Source organism: Melanotaenia boesemani, chromosome 8 (assembly GCF_017639745.1).
Source record: "Melanotaenia boesemani isolate fMelBoe1 chromosome 8, fMelBoe1.pri, whole genome shotgun sequence".
In the NCBI taxonomy this organism is placed as follows: Eukaryota; Metazoa; Chordata; class Actinopteri; order Atheriniformes; family Melanotaeniidae; genus Melanotaenia; species Melanotaenia boesemani.
Window position 1 is genome coordinate 14,030,706 of NC_055689.1, and position 19,005 is coordinate 14,049,710.

The 19,005-nt window shown below is 37.4% G+C and overlaps 1 protein-coding gene across 1 annotated transcript in view; it reads right to left on the bottom strand.

The window, feature by feature from the left end:
• Positions 1–750: 750 nt before the first annotated feature.
• The window catches only part of clstn2a (calsyntenin 2a), a 157,773-nt gene continuing 139,518 nt past the window's right edge, over positions 751–19,005 (bottom strand). Inside the window, exons 10-18 of the mRNA XM_041993079.1 lie at positions 15,477–15,639; positions 10,079–10,245; positions 9,638–9,786; positions 4,942–5,147; positions 4,563–4,730; positions 4,168–4,313; positions 3,859–3,979; positions 2,855–3,045; positions 751–2,706 (exon numbers count right to left, since the gene is read on the bottom strand). Of these exons, the coding sequence (XP_041849013.1) occupies positions 2,488–2,706; positions 2,855–3,045; positions 3,859–3,979; positions 4,168–4,313; positions 4,563–4,730; positions 4,942–5,147; positions 9,638–9,786; positions 10,079–10,245; positions 15,477–15,639 (1,530 nt within the window). The 3' untranslated portion in view covers positions 751–2,487. The remainder of the gene's footprint in view (positions 2,707–2,854; positions 3,046–3,858; positions 3,980–4,167; positions 4,314–4,562; positions 4,731–4,941; positions 5,148–9,637; positions 9,787–10,078; positions 10,246–15,476; positions 15,640–19,005) is intronic.

Sequence of the window (19,005 nt, forward strand, 5' to 3'; positions counted from 1 at the left end):
TGTCTTTGTGGCCTTTTCATCACAACTACTGCATCTTTTAATGTGCCCTCATTTTTCCTTTCTGCTTTCATTTTCCATTTTCTGTATTTAATACAGACAATCTTGTGATACGCACGTTCTGTTAATAATATTAAGGCACAACTTAAATAGAAAAGATTATGCCAACTCATGGACTAATGGGTTATAACACAACCTAACTTACCAAATAGTTATTTCTCTTCATGTTGTTGCAAAAATGGGATTTCATCACACACACATTTTATGTTTATTTTTATAAACCCGCTCTTAATAAATTCAGATAATTTTTCACTTTTGTACAAAAGCATCATTTAGCTAATTGTTTTTGGAGCACTGATAAGAATTATAATTGGAGGCAGAACGTTGTTCAGCCTCTCTTAAGAGGCTGTTTTGGAACTACTGTCAGAAAAGATGCAAGCACCTGAAAGATGAATAAAACCTCATGGAAACAGTAATGTAGTACTGAATCTGAATCCTAATGTACAACAGAGGAAAATCCTGTTAGATATCAGGCTCAGAAATACTTGAAGAAATGCAGGGAAACATGTGGACATAAGTGTGAGCTTGTCATATGAACTAATGAAACACCTGGAGAAGTCACACCGACATGGGATGAATTCAGACACCTAACCAACAGCTATGATATTATTATGATATGAGTGATCTATAAAACTTCTCATTCAAAACACACGTCCTGATGTGTAGTGGAGTACAGAAACAGAAAGAGCTGTGTAGAGTCTAAAACAATTCTTTATTGGTCAATATACAGAAAGCAGTGGGATGACCACCAGAAAAAGAGAAATCTCGACCATTTAATTTACAAGAAGAAAAAGAAACAGATCTATAAAATAACCGTCTTAAACATTTTTACAGGGTTTGTTTTTATATGTAAAAGATTTTTTTTTCTTTCAGAAACATAAAATGACAAAGGAGGACGAAGGAAACAAGGCAGTTGTTTTACAATGATGACATCACAATCACAGGTGCTTCAAGGCCAAGAGATGGAGGGACAGGTGAACACGAGGACTGTCTGGTACAGAGGTCAGAGGGAGCACATGGGGCACAAGGTGAAATGTGACTAACTGGCCCAGTTGGCTTTTTATTTTCTTTTTGTCTGCTGTCACTGTAGTTCGGGGGTGTCACTACGTCACACACTGGAACTTAAATCTGGATCAGCATGTAATTAGGATGTGAAGTCACTACTTGTCCTTTTAGCTGCGAGAGAGTTAGATGTGGAGAAATGTGAGAGAATTAGAAATGATGGAGTGACTGAAATAGTGACTGTAAGGGGAAAGAGAGCTAACAGGTTTACCTCGTAATGTCTGAACGACAGCCTTCTAGTTCCACAGAAGGCTCCTTTACAATATATAATAAAAGAAAAATGGACACAGAAGATCTCAGAAGCATACGGTAACATCTCTGTGTAATTTTTGGTTAAAAGGGAAATACTCTAGAGGTTTGCACAATGAAGTGATGAACTACTTAACAGCAAAGTCCCATTAGATCACAATGAACAGACATGGTACACCAACAGATACAAACAAAGATGTTTTTTAAAAGCCAGCTTCCCTTTTGTTTGAGCATTTTAATTACAACCAGTTACCCAATTCTGCCTTCAAGCTGATGGAAAAATGGGAATTTTATCTTTGAAGTACTTTAGAGAAAGGCAGTAGGGAATAAACAATGGTTAGTCTTTTTTTTTGTACTGTATGCAACAAAAGGGAAAAATTGTGCATGATGAGATGTTTTCTGCTTAGTGTCCAGGCTAAAGAACCACAGCAATGCTTGTGGAGAAACAGACAGTGATCACACAGATGACAGGAAAGTTTCTGACTGCAGTTAAAGATAACAGTAGAGGATATACACAGAGTGAGGGCACAGCTATGTCACACCTACTCTTTAGATCATGGGAGTCATATCTAAAACAGTTATGGATATATGTATGGATATATCTTACTGATGATAACTCAACATCTTGCAGACAGTCTGCCTAAGAAATAAATAAAAAAGCAACTTGTGGACATGTGTATTAGATGTTGGAATAAAATATGTGTTTGTATGTTTAGATTAGATTTTGGGACCTCCAGACGAGTCTACACACATACAGGGATGAGATGACTGTGCTTGTTTCATATATTTATAAATGCTCTGCATCAATATGTGTGATGTGAATAATAATGTACACATACATGATGTTTTCCAGCGCTGTAGACTGTGATTGATCCAGTGATGCTGTATTTTTCACTTTGTCCAGCAGAGGGAAATATTCCTTTAAAAATGTCAACTCGGAAGGAATCGGCGCATTTTCCAGCAACAGATTGTAAATTATTTCATCAGCAATTTTTATGTCTTTTTGCATGTATGTGCGTGTGTGCTGTACCTGCACTGATTATGTGTTTAATGTATGTATGTAGGTGTGTGTGGGTTTATAAAGAGAGAGAGACAGTGTGTGTAGACTTTTGTTTGTGCTCAGTATGTTGCAGAGGAACTGTCCCACTCGCATTTTCCCTCTTGCTTCCTTCCATTAACCTCTTTTCTCCCCTCGTATTCCTCCTCTTCCTCTTCATCGCTGTTTTCTGACTCAGCAATTGTCACGCCTCCCACTAGCTCAACATCCTCTTCATCTTCCTCCTCCTCATGTTCTTCTTCTCTTACCGCTTCTCCCAACGCCTGAGGCCCTCTTATGTCCTACAAAACAAACACATAATCCAAATCCAGCCCCAGTGGTGCGTAAATAAGACACGAGTGGTCCTTCTAGACAACATATCAGAAACCTGCAGCAATGTGCATGAACAAAATGCCTGCAAAGAGTCCCAGGCCAAGCAATCACTGTTACCTCCATGGGGTTGACAGTGATGTTGAGTGTAGAGCTCTCCCAGTCCACCTCTGGATCTTTGACTTCGTCCTCGTCATCTCTGGAGCCTTCCTGATGTGTGGCGTGGATCCTGTAGATGCCGATCACCACGATCACCACCAGGGCAGCAATGCAAACAACAATTACAACTGTTGCTGCAGGAGGTGCAGCTCCTGGATTGGAAGAGAAGGAGTGGATGTACACATACATACAAAGATTAAAAATGGTGTTACAAAAGTTAAATACACTGTTGTCCTTCTGTACATGATCCTTCAGTTTGCAATCTCTTCAGTAAACATAGCAATAACCTGAAAACTGTAGAAAGGCTGTCATATAACCTCTTCCAACTATCAACACAACAGCTGTTTTGAACGCATATATTGGCTGACTCAGCAAATTTTTGGAGGAAGAGAGGAAAAGAAAGAGACAGAGCAAGAGATAAGACGAGAGTCAAAATAAGACCGACTTCTACCGTATGGACAGAGCTCACAGTACAGGTAGGACGCAAGATGGATGCCAAATTAGCCTTCGATGGTGCATCACTGAGAAAATCAGCAAAACTTCTGCATCTTTAAATTGCTTCTTCTTAAAATTTTGCTTCAGATTTAGCGGTATGGATAGAAATGTTTTTAAACTAGCTTTAAAGGTTTAATCAAAATTTTCTTTAAATTTCCAATACATTTAAACAGAGGGAGCTACAGCTGCACAAGATTTTATGCAAAGATATCTGCAATTTATTCATCATGTGTGAACACTTGAGGAAGAAAAAACAAGATGAATTGATCTAAGTGTTGATTATAATCATACACTGTTGAAGTGAATCCAGGTCCTGTACAGTCACAGTAAAGAAATTTGTGAAAATAAACCTTAAAGGCCTGTTAAGAATCTTGTTAAAGTTCAGGTTCACTTTAAATCTTAACTCTTTGAATACTGTTTTGCTAGATAGAAACAGAAAAAAAGGGAAATGTGCTTAACTTGTGGCTTACCTGACACGTGTGAGTTGGGAGTGTGGATCATGAGTGGGTGATGGACTGGCCTCATGTACTGGGACTGGGCAGCCATATGGTTGACATGCTCCACAGGTGCACTGCGGTGAAGAACACTGACCTAATGAAGTGAGACAAATATCCATTACCCTCAGAGAAGAGGTGGAAAGGACAGTGAAAGTCACCTGAGAAAGGTGAATACTGCAGAGATAAACTAAGCACAGAAAAGACTTCTCATCACCTTTGTCACGACAAAAGAAAAAAGGAAGACACACAGGTGACAACGTTAGGATAAAATCTCAAATTCACCTCCAAATTGAACTCGTTGCTGGTGTAACGTCCGTTGAGCTCAGAGCAGGTGAGCCTGAATTTCCTCTCAGTTAGAGAGGCGGGTCGCCAGTTCTTGTAACGCAACTGTCTCAGTGCCTGCTCATAGTGGGCCATGGAGTCCACACCTGGTGATGAGGACACCATATCATACCACAGTCTGTTAATTTACAGCATTTAAAAACTAAACCTATAATATATGACAGTGTTCATCTCCCAAAACCTTTCTTACTGTACAGAAAGTGACTGTCCACCCATTTGCTGACAAAAAGGTAAATCAATGTTAGTCTGAGGCTTTTAATTTGGCTGCAGAACAAACTTTGAGGAGGATTAGGAATAAAGATCTATGTTCTTGTCAGGGAGGTAGGTCTGCCTACCATATATTGATATTCCAGAGGTGGAGTTGGTGGCATCAAGGTGTTTTCCCAGCAGAGCACTGTGATGAATCTCCAGGCTCTCTTCCTCAGGATTCAGTTCCTCCCCAATTACCAACACGTCACAGTAATCCAGGTTGTGCATCACCTCCATCACACCAGGTCTATGAACTACACACACAGCCAGAAAACTGCACATATGCAAAAAGCTTCATAATCATAAAATGCTGCATAACTGACACAGTTTTTGGCAAAACGTTTGCAGAAAAATCTCTGTAATTGGATTTTTAAAAAAAATTAAAGACGATTTACAGAATCGTTTTTAAAAAGCTGGTTTGACTAAAGAGCTTGGACAAAAGCCCAGAGTAATGTCACCACTCACTTCTGCCAAAGCTGTCTCCTTTCATCACTGTGCTGGTGATGCGGAGCTCTTTGAAAGGTGCCACACCCAGCGGGCTGCGGAGGTCACTGGCAGGCCTGACAAGTTGATTGGATCCCGTAATGGTGATTCTGGGTTCACTGGGTGGCAGCACCATAACCACTGCCTTGACATCTGGGATGGTGATACAAGTGTCCTCTCCAAAGCACCTGACACGCACACACATAGAGAAAGACAGGAGACATTACAGGATGGGACAGCAGCAGCAGCAGGGACACTGACTCACATCTATCTTGATCTGGCTGTACTGGTGTTTGCTAACGAAGTTTTATCTTAATGTTTTCTATTATTTGTCACAAATAATATTATGAAATCAAAACAGATGACAATAATAATATAGGTGGGATATCGCAATGTAATATAATTATATATTGTTTAAACTTGAGACAGAGAGAAACAACAAAAAAAAGATTTTGCATTTGCTATTGAAGGTATATTCTTTTAAAAACCTCAATCTTTCTATTGTCGTTCTACTAAACAGAAAATCTAAGTTCCAATAGCCATTGAATGCATCATAACACCATCAGTGTGAGGAAGCGAGGGACAAACTGCATTCAAACTCACAGCAAATCAGAGAATTAGGTGACTGGAGGGTTAAACAGGGGGAAATGCCAGCAGTAGCATTTCTCTGGTTTCTCAGTAGAGAAATACAACATCACACACTTGTACAGACTCATGGGATATAACTGAGAGAAGCTACTTCAATCTATTTGTTGTTTTTAATTAATTTTCTGTTTATATAGTTTATCATTCATTAATCAGTAATCAGTAATTTAGAGGTTAAAGGCCTTGCTCAAAGGCCTATGGTGGTTTATTAAATATGAAAACATAATATATATAATCTAATGTATATAGTATTAGGTTATATTTATTCACATTTTACAGTTACAGTTTATTGTCACAGAGGTAATACTGTGAAGTTGGAAAAGAAAAACTCAAACACTGTAGTGAAGTACACAGATGAGTGCAATGAGCTATGACCCATTTTTCACCCATAGAAGTGTACAGTACATCCCTAAAAAGAAAATATACACATTTGTATAGAAAAGCAGACCAACTGAGAAAAACAAAAAAATTCGTATAAAAAAAGAAGTTCTTGTAAGTTTTGAACTTCCCACACTGCAGGTTAGGATTTATAATCAAGAGACAAGAACTGAACCTGGAAACAGCACATCACCCTCAGGAATGAATAACATAAATCTTGATCACAAACTGCGGGTTCAGCGTATCTGGTGAGTGAGAAGGTGTATCTGCCTTCATGTTGAGGGCAGTGTTAAACAGAGTCTGACAACCTCTGCTATAACTTCAGGAGTGTCTCACATTATCGAACTGTGCCTGTCTGATTTTACCAGTCTGTATGTGCACGCAACAAATGTGCAGGATGGGGATACTTACATCCATAAATAAATCCCATACAAGTTTAAAACACTTAGGAAATACAAAAATAAAAAAAACCCAATAAAACATGTTACATTCAATATGCTGCAGCTTTGTGCTTTCAGAAGGACCAGAAATAATCAGATATAGAACCTGAATGGGGAATCCAGGTTAGGGCAGGGCTGCTTTAAATATTGGAGTTTAAAGATAATTTTCTTTGTACCGCTCAAATAAAGATAGATATTTTAATCTAAAGATCAATATATGGATGTTATGAGCCACTGATTTTTTAAGAATTTGAAAGGATGGGAGAATAATTTGCCTAATGGTTGAGATATTATATAGGCCACCAAATACCCCATACCAAACCAAGTTTGATCCATTTTGGTCAATATCTACAGCAAATACTAATCACATTGATCTGTTTTCAATATTCTAAAATAAGTTCTCACGTAACGGACCAAAGTGTTTTAAGATGTCAAAGGGATCATGCTATTTCTTTTTTTTTTTCAGTTTCATTCTGTACAAGCAGGAGAGATGAGCTGAGAGGCTGACCATGTCATCTTGACTATCTGCTGCTAGTAAACAAAGTCACTTCAATCAAATTAAATACAGATCCAGAGGCAGACAGAAAAACAGAGAAGATAGAGAACAAAAACAGACCAAAAGCAAGGACCATTAGATGAAAGTGGTTTAGTCTTTGCAATCACAAGAATGCTTAATGATCTGAGAGAACAGCTGGTCTGTTCAGTGGTTTAATAGTCTCTCTACTAATGATCCATCCTTTCTCATCTCACTGAAAGTTCTACAGCATGAAGACAGAAGCAGACACAACGCTTCTGACAAATTTCCTTTCATGCTTTAACTTAACCACGTTGTGCATTATGTATGGATCATTTCACATTATTCTTCCAGAGAAACTTAGCTTACCAGACAGCAACAAACCAGGTGTCGTAAAGAGTTCATGTGTCATAAGAGCATTGCAATAAAAAGTAGGAACTATACATTTCCACTTACAGCAGTGTCCCTCTTTTATAACACGCACAACAGAGGAGGAAATTAGGCGACAAAAAAACTGGAAGACACATTAAATGCACAGCTGCTCATGACCCACTGAATGAATGAAGTGATTGCAAACTGGTAAACACAAAAGATTTGATCTTTCTAACTACTGTCTATGAACTATAATAATAATAATAATAATATCATCCCTACAGGTTGGTGTTGGAACGATCAGAAGGTAGGCATTAACAGAGTGAGGGGTACAGGAAAGGGTGTAGGGGTGGAACATGTCCTTAAGATAAGAGGCCTGGTTATGGTTTTATGGTTGAGCAGGAGGATTTTGAATATGTGCACTGAATCAAGTTGAAAAATGAAGACCAAACACACACACAAAGACACAGATACACACACGATAACCTAATTCTAACCCCAACTCTAAAACCACGTCCTAATCTTTAAAGGTTGTTCAGTATCCATGGGGACGGAAATTTGCTCCCAATGTTTACAGGAGGCCTTCATCAGGTTTTGGTTTCCATTATGATATAAGAGCACAAACACACACACGTACAAACTATATAATAAAGCTTAGTTGGTTATATTTGTAGAGTCAGTGAACACTCTCCTGCTGTAGTTCAGATATAAAGTTATAGATGGAAGAGAAATTCTTACAGTTCAAACCATGACACAGCTGAAGTTTTAATTGTCCATCCTGAAGACAAGAGAGAGATCATTTTACCAAAGCTGCAAAATTTTAAACCTTCTCAGTGCATGAGAAATCTGGGTGTCCTTTTTGAATCTGAGCTGAATTTTCTTCCACTTATCAGAAATGTAACAAAGACAGGATTTTATCGTCCTAAGAATATAGCCAAAGTCTGCCCATTTCTCTCTCTTGCCAGCATGGAGGTGCTGATGCATGCTTTTATCAGTAGGAGATTATTGTAATGCCCTGCTCTCTGGTCTTCCCAGAAAGACAATTTCTAACCTCCATCTACTTCAGAACTCAGCTGCACGTGTTTTGACGAGGACCAGAGGACAGAAACACATTGCACTAGTTTTAAAATTGATGCACTGGCTCCTTGTGGAGTGGCCTGGTTCCACTACTGTGGCCCTCATCTGTGCAACAGCCTGCCAGAGAACTTCATGGCTGCAGAGACTAGTGATGTTTTTAGAAAGAGGCTCAAGAGCTACCTTTTTAACAATTTTGTTATTCGTGTCATTATTATTCTATGTATTTATATTACTTATGTACTTATTGTCTATTTTAAATACTACATGTTTAGGTATCTGTCTCTATGAAAGCTGAGGGCGGCCGTGCTCGACTATCTTTTTAATTGAGATAACAAGGACTGTTTTCTAGTGATAACAGGATCATTTATCTTGTTTTTCGACTTTACAAGAAGATTAATGTGGCTAAATAATGATGAAGATAACGGTCAGACCCCTCCTCACTGCCCCACACCCTTCCCAAACACTGACAAAGTCCAAAGACATGAATGTTAGGATGGTTTGAGTTAAAATAGGGCTTCATTCAAATCAAGTGTTATGGTCATTAAAGCAATGCTAAGAATGCAATGAAATCAGTATGATCAAAAGGGTTGTTTCTCTACCAAACCTTTCATAAATTTGTATAAAATTTGTTATGAAGGCTCATCACCCAACATGATTCTTTTATAAAGGGGTATTTTCTGAATGTGCATTACAGAAACAGAAAATATGTAGTAATGAAAAGAAGATCCAAAACATGGAAAACAGCAAAAAATAGTTATTAGAGCAAAAGGGCACCTGAAGAGTTCCATGCATTAGAGCTAATTATGTGACAGTATCTATAGTGAATGTAAAGCTGTACAATAACGACCCCAAATCCTGATCTTATAATTATATTTAAATGTTCTTATGTGAAGAAATTATGTTCTTATAGTGCTCATTCCTGCAATACCTCTTATCACCCTTTGTCTCAAACACTTCAGTCTGTTAAGCTCCTTCTAAGTACAAAGAAGACCCTCATTATTTGTTTGTGGCTTACAAACTAACTGTAAACACAGCATTTTGCAAACATGTTTTATGGTGATGAGAACAGGTAAAGGAAGAAAAGCTTGACCTACAAATGAGGCATCTGACAATTCAGGTACAGCGTCTAAATTTTGTCTAATATCTTCAACCTTTTATATAAACAAGTCGGACCATACATGCTATTTAGAGAAATTCTTCTTCATCTTATAGATAACACGGTTAAAATTACATCTACGATGTGTGTACTCACTGTACTGAAGTAGAGATGTGCAGCCGTCTGAGGCCTGCTGTGGGAAACTGACGCGAGTTAATGTAGGAGACCTTTGTCATGGCAGTGTTGATGCTGTCCACATCCTCTCCTTCCACCACCAGCACAGACTGAGCTGGGTTAAAATGAAACTGGAAATACACACAAAGAAAATTTTTTAATCAAAGTTCAAACTCTTGTGGTAGTATTTTAACTCATGGACATGACTTGAGTCTGATACTGGATTTAATTTATCTTCTCAGACTTACAGAGAAGTGTTGAAAAAAGCTGTACGCTAGCATAAAAACATTAGTCTTCACTGCATAAAGATGGCAGTGTATTACTCCTCCTTTTACAGCAATGCAAAGGTAATAAGCAGTTGCCATACTACCACTGAAGGCTCGCGGGTTGGGAATTGTAACAGTGTTTCCATTTTCCACCCACCTTTATGTCCTTAGCTAGGCTTTCAAGGGAGTTAATATCAAGGCCTTCTTTGCAGGCCTGCAAACAGGAGATAACCTTCTGGGTTTCAATGCGGCCTGGTCGGATTGTCAGACCTGAAAGGCTGCCATGGAAATACTGAGTGAACCTTGGGGTCGCTACCTCGCCGCCTAGTTGTAAAAAGAGAAGACAAAGGGTGAGGAGAAGAGAAAGGAGATAAAAGGAGGCAGTCGGGTGAAAATGAAATAAAAGAGAGAGAGGTAGAGAAAAAAGGGGGCATTTTTATAGGAAGGAATGTTTTTCTTGATTAGCACATACAGAAATACTGACATCTGTGGTGTTAGTTTGTAGTATTTAACTGCTTAGACATGATAAATAATTTCATGCATGTAACCACAGACAAACCAGGGTTACTAACTAACTAACTGCAAGAATTATTCATAATCAGATTAGAGATCAGATCAGATATCAGACAGGCAACAAGAGGCAAAAGGATGTGGTTTTCAGAAATTTAAGATATAATTTACAACAGATAAACATAAACAACATTCAGATAAATATAACCCACATTTCCAGCTTATGACAGAATAGCTGACACCTCCTGTCAGATTTATATTGAATTTGATCCATGACTTTGACAGATGGAGGTGTGAGCTGGACCTGAAATGTTGTCCATACCCAGCAATAAATACGTCCAATCATAAAAATAAAATACAAAATTCTAGCACAAAAAGTAATATCTCTTGTGTAAGGGGTGATAGAGCCACAGATTTGGGGGAGTCTGTGAAGCCCCGACTGGGTGTACAATTTTCAGAGTAGCTGATTTCCCTTTAGGGCATGTCAGCTCTGCCCTGAGGTACCGTTTCACCACTTTAGATAAAAATGTGCCATTTTCACCAAATCAATTTTTCAGTTTAGCAAGTAGAGAAATTCTAGCAAAGGTGACGATCACTTGTACAGTAGGTACATGCATATACAGTAATTATGTATCCCCCTATGCATTATTCTGTGCAAATACAGTACAAGTATGTAAAGCAGTGTGAAATCCTGAAAAACAGATTTTGTAAAAGTCTTTAGTCAAAATAGTTGCAAGTTCAGAATCTAAATTCATTTTCTAAGTTTTATTTATTTGCTTGCAGTAAAATATTGACATATTATAGTTACTGGATCTTACTTTTCAGTTTAACATCTAAAAAATTAAATGAAACGGATACATAATGTATATCCATTTTATAGTTTTATTATCCTAACAGGAACAATGCCTTAAATTGCTATTGAACTGGTTGAATTTGTTGTTTAACTTCCTAACTTAATGAAAGTAAACTGATTTATGTTATTATTTACAAAATCTACAATACTAAAAAGACATAACAGTTTTAAAAACAGTAACAAAACCAAAGTGCATGACCAATCCATGCAATGAAACACTTGTACAATAAAAGGTGTTAAAAGTTCTTCCTCATTATTCTTCAGTATTTGTTGTCTGTGCACTGAGCAAACACGTTGAAAACTGCACATTAGAGATGATAAACTTGTGTAAGAAAGGGCAGAAATTGTTCTAAATTTCCAGCCAATCATCTCCCTTTCTCTTAACCAAGTTAAGATTATTTACAATTTTACTGCTCTTTCCTCTTCACCTCTTACAAATAAGATGAGAGTTCAAAGGTTTTCATCACGTGGTTCAATGACTAGGTGTCAACAAAATTACCTGTGTTCAGAAATGCCTTTATGTGTTTTATATACACCTAATTTAAAAGTAATTGAAAGTGAAAACAGCAGAAGCTGTAGAGTACCATGTTGTGGGGCAGGCATCTTCCATAAAAATTAATTGTGCCAGCACAAATATTATTCTGTAACCTATTTCAATAAACAAAGAGTCTAAAGGTAATAATTCCTCTACATGTCTAAGTTGGCTAACTTTTCAAAGTTTTTAAGAAGCACATGTTGCATAATGCTGTACATGTACATGAAAATAGCTCTTTAATTCTTTAGCTAAAGGCTAACGACCTTGTACCTTTCATTTCGGTTTCCTTTCATTCTCATGCAGTCGAGGTGTACTTGACTGTTTTTTTTAACTTGTTAAAGCATTCAGTAACACATTTACACACTGTTATAGAAGTTATTCAGAATGACAGAATTCTTTTTAACATCAGTGCATTTTAGGTCAATACATGTGTGTATGAATATTGTAAAGGTGTGAATCATTAAAGAAGCGACCAAAATAAGGCAAGAATTCTTTAAACAGTATTGTGTTTGTGTTCCCATTGAACTTCAGCTAATCCCAGTACTATCCATTACTGCTGTATATTGGTTACACCTTATGACAAACTAAAATCAGTGAAGGGCTGGCCATTATTACCTTCTGTAATGATCTGAAAATACATTGTTATACTTCTGCATGGGCACAGATGTACCTAGAGGCAATATATTATTGAGTTATCTGTCCACACGTTTTTCCTTAAGGGAACAAATTTTACACAATTGATTTCTTGAATTCACAGATGAACTGATTAAATTTTGGTGGTCACATTCAAAAGCCACTGATGAAGCCACATGATCTCATTTTTATTAAAACAGTGCCTCAAAGGAATTTCATTTCACCTGCATCACACTTTCACCAAACTAATTACAATTATTTCGTTAAAAGTTCAAAGGACATAAATCACACAAAACACCGTTTTGGAAATAACGCAAGACTTTACACTAATTACACGGACACAAAATTCCACACAAATGTGTAATAAGAGTAAAGTGATGACATTTTATACCCAAAAAAGTCAGAGGTCAGCTTCACTGAGGCATCATTACTGTTTAGTATTACACAACATAATAACTACAGAACAGGAGAAGAAACTGCGTTTTTCTGACAATGAAATGGTTACACTAATCTTGTGTGTTCATCTAATAAATTCCTTTACATCTGAGCAGGAGACGACATTTTAAGTTCTTAATGCTGCACTTACAACTCTTGTCAAGTTACTGTGAGCTACAGCATTTTAGAAAAAAACATTTTGTCCTTCTTTATTTGATTGATGCCTTTCATCTCCTACATAAAGTCCTCCCCACACTCTTAATGCCCACCCGTGCCTTTACTTAATTATCTGAACACCATGAGGGTGGCTTTACAAGTTCACACCCACACTGCTTAGACAGATGAAATTACAAACACGTATTCGCTATTCAAACTCAATAAAAAGCTTATTGCTGCCAAAAACTGCTACGAACCAACAAAAGCCACAACGTTTTCTTGTTAACCTTGTGAGGCAATAACATGTGACTTAATTTTGCTCTCAGGGCAACGACAGTACAGTCCGAATGTCTTTTATTCCCAGTCTCATTATTATGTTGTTGATTGTGAGGAAAAGAGGATGGAGGAATGAGAGGCTCTGTAAGGCAATCTTGCACGCTAATGGCCTGCAAAGTTATCAGTTGCGGCTTAGTGAAGCTTAAAGCGGCTTTATTGGGATGTAATAGCTGGCAAACTTGTCCTCCATTCACTTTTGCTAATCCTTCCTTCAGGGCTTCCTCTCACAATCACAAATTCATAGAAAGAGGCAAGACAAGAGGGCGGCATGAAGCAAGGACGAAAGTGATGACGACAAGAAGAAAATTGCAATCAGGCGCAGGATAAAAGGAAATTCAGAAGCAACTGAAATTCCATCAGGATTGAATTGTTGGATGATGCTCATGACTATTATGGACACTATTTAGCAAGCTGCTGAGCAACTATTTACTGGCTCATTCTGTACTATAAAGCACTTTGTGCAATTATTCAAATATTAAACATGGCAACATTCATTTCACTGCAATCAGTCTGCTTTCGTTTCCAGTCGCTGAGAAAGACATGCAGAGTTTTCTTGTAGATACCCACTCGGCTTCAAAGAGGAAACACTCGCAGCCCACTGGGAATAAATCCTAATCCCTTTATTCATTTAACAGTTTCTCTACCGGTTTTCTCACCCTCTCCCTGTGTTTGTGATTTATATGTAATTTTCAACATCTTCTGACTGCTATTTATTGGTGCAATTTCTCTCTTTTCCATACAGTATGTTGTCCCGGGTTCTAAAACTGCATCCAGTTTAAACTTTTAAAAGCTCATAATGATTTGAATAAATGCACCTGCAGCTTGTGGAATTACATCGTCTCTTGAAGCCCATTACATAACACAAACAGGTACTGTCCTTAATTTCAGGGGAGAAAGGGGAAAGTTGTCGCACTTAATTTGAGATGCTACTTCAAAAATTGAATACTCACTATATTTCACAATAAACACCCTTTAGAGTCACATTTATTGTCTCAGAATTGAATTCCAAACTTGGGTTTAGATAGCTAAATTAATTAATCATAGTTGTGTGTGTTGGTCGGTGAATTTATATGAAAACTTACTCAATGAGGCAAGTGCACACACCGTTTTTAACTATGCTTTTTGTGTTGAAACAAAATATAAAGATGTAATGAAATGAGCACAAAATTAGCTAAAAAGAGTGAAAAAAGTGACATCACTCAGCTCTCTCCAGCTCCTGTGCTAGAGAACTACTTTAATACATGTATTAGCTTCAGGTAAAAATATTCATATAGGTGCTGTTTTAAATACCTTGTATTATGCAATAACGTTTGTAGTGTAAAAATATAAAATCATGCCAAAGATCAGTAGTGCTGCCAAAACTTTAAACTGTTAAAGCATCACTGCTGAGCTTTGGAAATTTTTCCCACTTTGGGGACCCCAAACGGAGGCTAATTCAACATCCGTCCTGCATATGACTCTTCTCTGAGCTCTCTCCAGCGAGTAAAAAGCAGTTCAACGCTGCCTCTTGTCTTAGCTCTTGCCGTCACTTTCCCTCTTTCTTTTCTTCACTCCCTGTCTTCTGGGGTTTCTTTGCTGAATTATGCACCTTCAAAATGGCCAGGGTGTTAATTTCCAGCTGCTGGCATGTGGTGCGGTGCCGTAAAACGAGGCTGGACCACAAAGTTGTGAAGCACAGTTTCTCAGCTCTGGGGTGCTGCAGGGCGAATTCAGCCACAGGGACGTGCATAACGGAAGTCAGTGTGTCATCAAAATGAGTCAGAAGCACAAAGTGCAGAAACTTATGTAGCACTGCTACACAGTCATGAACGAATTAAATAATTTGTGACTTTAAATGAGTTTGTGAGATTTTTCTTTTACATTAAAATGACACGGTTTGATTTTCTGATTTTGAGTGTAGTTAAAAAATAAACACCACAAACTTTAGATGAAAACAGAGTTGCATATAAATCAACGGTCAGATGCAAGTACAGCTGCTAACAACCCCAACAACACAATGCAGCAGCAGTTCCCCATCCAATTTCAGTTTGCTTAATGCCTAGAGCCTCTCAATAAACTAAGCTTTGGACACACACACATTCGCGCACACGCACTGACCTTGCCAGCAGGCGCCCACAGTCAGCTGTGTATCAATCTTTGAGGCATGGATTGGCCAGTCATCCGTCACCAGGTAGGGTTCATAGGTCACACCATCCACAAATAGTGTTAGCGCAGGAAATTCTACATTGATTACATAATAGTGCCATTCCTTGTCACAGATCTGCAGAGGAGAATAAAAAATCATATTAGTGAGCTACAGTACTTTTTGTCATGGGTTAAAAAATTATACATTCAAATAAGCCAGTGATCCTGATGTGCAAATACACAAAAAATGGGACAGCTTCAAAAATACATTCCTCATTCATGTTTATTGGGGTGATATTTAGGTTACGAATGTTTTTCTGTGCTGGATTATGTTTTTAGGCTGTTGCTGCTATGAAAATAATAATGTTTACTCTTCATATCTAGTCAAAAATTGAAGGTGTACCCTTGAACGCTGCCTGTCTGTCTTTTTTCTTGTCGTCTCTGGATCATTTGCTCCATGTCGTTAGATAACTAATGAGGTTTTTAATTAATGAGTAGTTCATTAAAAGCACTCAAAGAATGACAATCACAGCAATGCAATTTTTATCAACCATCATAAATATTCTTAGTTTATTTGGAGAACCAGTAAAGGCTCATCATGCCATCTTGCTGTTGTCCCTCCCAATCACAAATCCACACACATGCTCTTACCATGAGACTGGAAAAACATGTAGGTGACTTTGCCATTGTAACTTTTGATCTAATTCAAATCCATTGATTAATTTTCTCTATATTCATATATATAGTTTACAGTTATATATATATTTATATACAAATAGTTTAGTTAACATATCACAAATTTGTATGTTGTTTGTTTACAAAACACATGCTATGCATCAAATCTGAGTTGCATTTTATGACAACAGTATTCAAAAATATCTTTCTGACTAACAACTGTGTAAATGTGAGTTAGTAAGTGGTTGGATTATTGCTATGTGTGTAATTGAAGCCTGTGGGACCACCTGCAACCCTGAACAGAGTATACACATTCATGTATAGCAAATAAAAATCAAAAGGAATTTCATGTTGCTTTGTGTTTTTGGGTATTATGCAGTGAAAATGGATGGAAAAAAACGAAAACTATTAGCTCGAGAAAGAAATTAAAAGGAGGGACTCGGTGCAATATACCCACCTCAGAAGCAGTGGTGCCACAGAGTATAAATCATGGGGACAAGTAGATATTGTCAGAACAGAAGTTTTTACACCACAGTCCCTGATGTAAGTACAGTTTAAAAGGTATTTAGAAATACATCCCTGATTATAGCGCCAGCATCTGTTTTTCTGTAATTGATCTGGTATAAAGGCTTTGCTTGAATTAAAAGAAATCAATTTATGTTCACTGTAGAGGGGAAAATCTACTCATTTAAGATTCTCAGAGACACACAGGAGGAAAAGATACAACATTTACATCGATTTTCACTTCGTTGGATTTCTCATTAAGACCACACACACAAACTCACACACTTCGACTAAAGTTGTGTTAGAACTAATGGAGACGAAAATTGTTTAAGAGAAACCTGAAATCTCCAGAGATGTTAAACGTAGGATGTAGTTTCACTGTATAAGTGAGTGGAACAAACAGGATATCAGAGACACTGCTTACCCAGTATCACATCTCTCAGTTTCCTGAAGACCGTTCTTTATATACTTTAATTTAATCAGCGGCTTCATTTCTTTTGTTAAGAACTTTTTTTTTAATTCAACTTACATTTTACTCATTACTCCCAAGTTGTCATTCAAAGCATCCAAAGCCACTAATTCTCCTTCAGTGCATTTAAAACTTCTTTAAAATAATTTACTGAGATCAGCTCTGCCATTCATCTCATTTTCCATTTGACAGCCGACCGAACAGCTAGACTGAATGACATCTTCCACAGCTGAAGTGTTTGGAACAATGAGGAAGCTCAAACGGGGCACTAACCGCTGGTACACCCTAGTAAGACGAGGTGTAGCATTCCCATGCAGAGAAAGCAGAGCTTTAAGATGGCTGTTATACCTCCAGTGTGTTCTGTTGTGGATAATGTCGTTATGATCTCATTACGACTACTGCATTAACTAATATTTAATTTTTATCACTAAATATAATCTGTAAATGTTTTCATTTGGAACTTTTGAGGGTTACATGACCCACATGATCGCATGTCGGCGAGTTCAGAGAATGTCGTAACTAAAAAACTAAAAATAAAAGAAAAACAAAAAATACCATAAAAAAGCAAACTTCCTTTTACATATTTTGATGGAAATTTTATAAAACACTTTTTACATTGAATATTGGTGGTCCCTGTAAATTAAGATGAACTATCATTTGAATATGTGTAGTAATGTAGTGGTTTTTTAACTTGTCATATCATCTGATATCCAAAATATTTTAATCGTGGTATTAGAATCTGAAATTTATGCCACAGCCTAAGAATAACAATGTGCCTCTGACTCAAAACTTATCAATATCTGCAGCATGTTCAAGCAGGTTTTTCATTGGCTTTTATATTACTTATTAGTCATTATAGGAAAAATCATAATCGGAGTATTAGATAACATGAAACCCTGTGTGTGACGGCTTATTGGGAACACAGGCATCACTGAGAAATTACACGCAATTTTCCTGCTTGTGTAGGTCAATCTTTGCCTGATAAAAGTCTGTAAGAACAGAGAGAAAATAAATGTTTTAGAAACTAATCTTGCTCTCAGTTCAGCTGCAAGAAAATCTCCAGGGGTCTATTTTTTATCAAATTTCCAATTTCTATAAACACTATATGATATGTCTTGGTTCCCTTAACATAACTAAGGGGGTATTGAAATTGTAAGTAAAGTGAACGTTCACAAAAGTAAGGGAGAAGAGTGATTTTCTCAGGGTAGTCTAGCACTGAGCTCTCATTAATTAAAGTCCTTTGAATTCACCTTAGACAAAGTGCACAAGTGTGTGTCTGACACCTTCTGGCACATCTTTGACAACACAGCAGTATTTAATGTCATGAGATGACAGCAGGTTGTCTGCTACTCATCCTATGATTAAAAATATCATAGTAATTATGGAGACAATTCCAACATTTTATCTGTTGTAAAAACTGTAACAGATGAGTCACTTCAATAAAATGCACTCTTCCAACATATATGAGGCGACTTTGACCCCAATATTCACATCTCATCTCCTAGATCCAATCAAAGTGTCAAATTTTGATGATCACTGAAAGATGAGTTATGTTACACTTGGAGTGTACCACCCCTTGGCTAGACAAATATCCCTGCATCCATTTCCCATTTTTGGATTTTTTTGTTCACACAGCCACATCTCAGCTGTCATTGGGTTGAAGATGGTGTACACTCTGGACAGGTCACCGGACCATCACAAGGCCAACACGGAGACAAATAAACAAACACTCAAGCTGCAGCACTGAGAGAAGCCCCACACAGGCACAGGGAAAACATGTAAACGCCACACAGAAAAGCTGAGTCAAAGTTCAGATTGTAAACCTTATGCTGTAAGGCAATGATAATACCATTA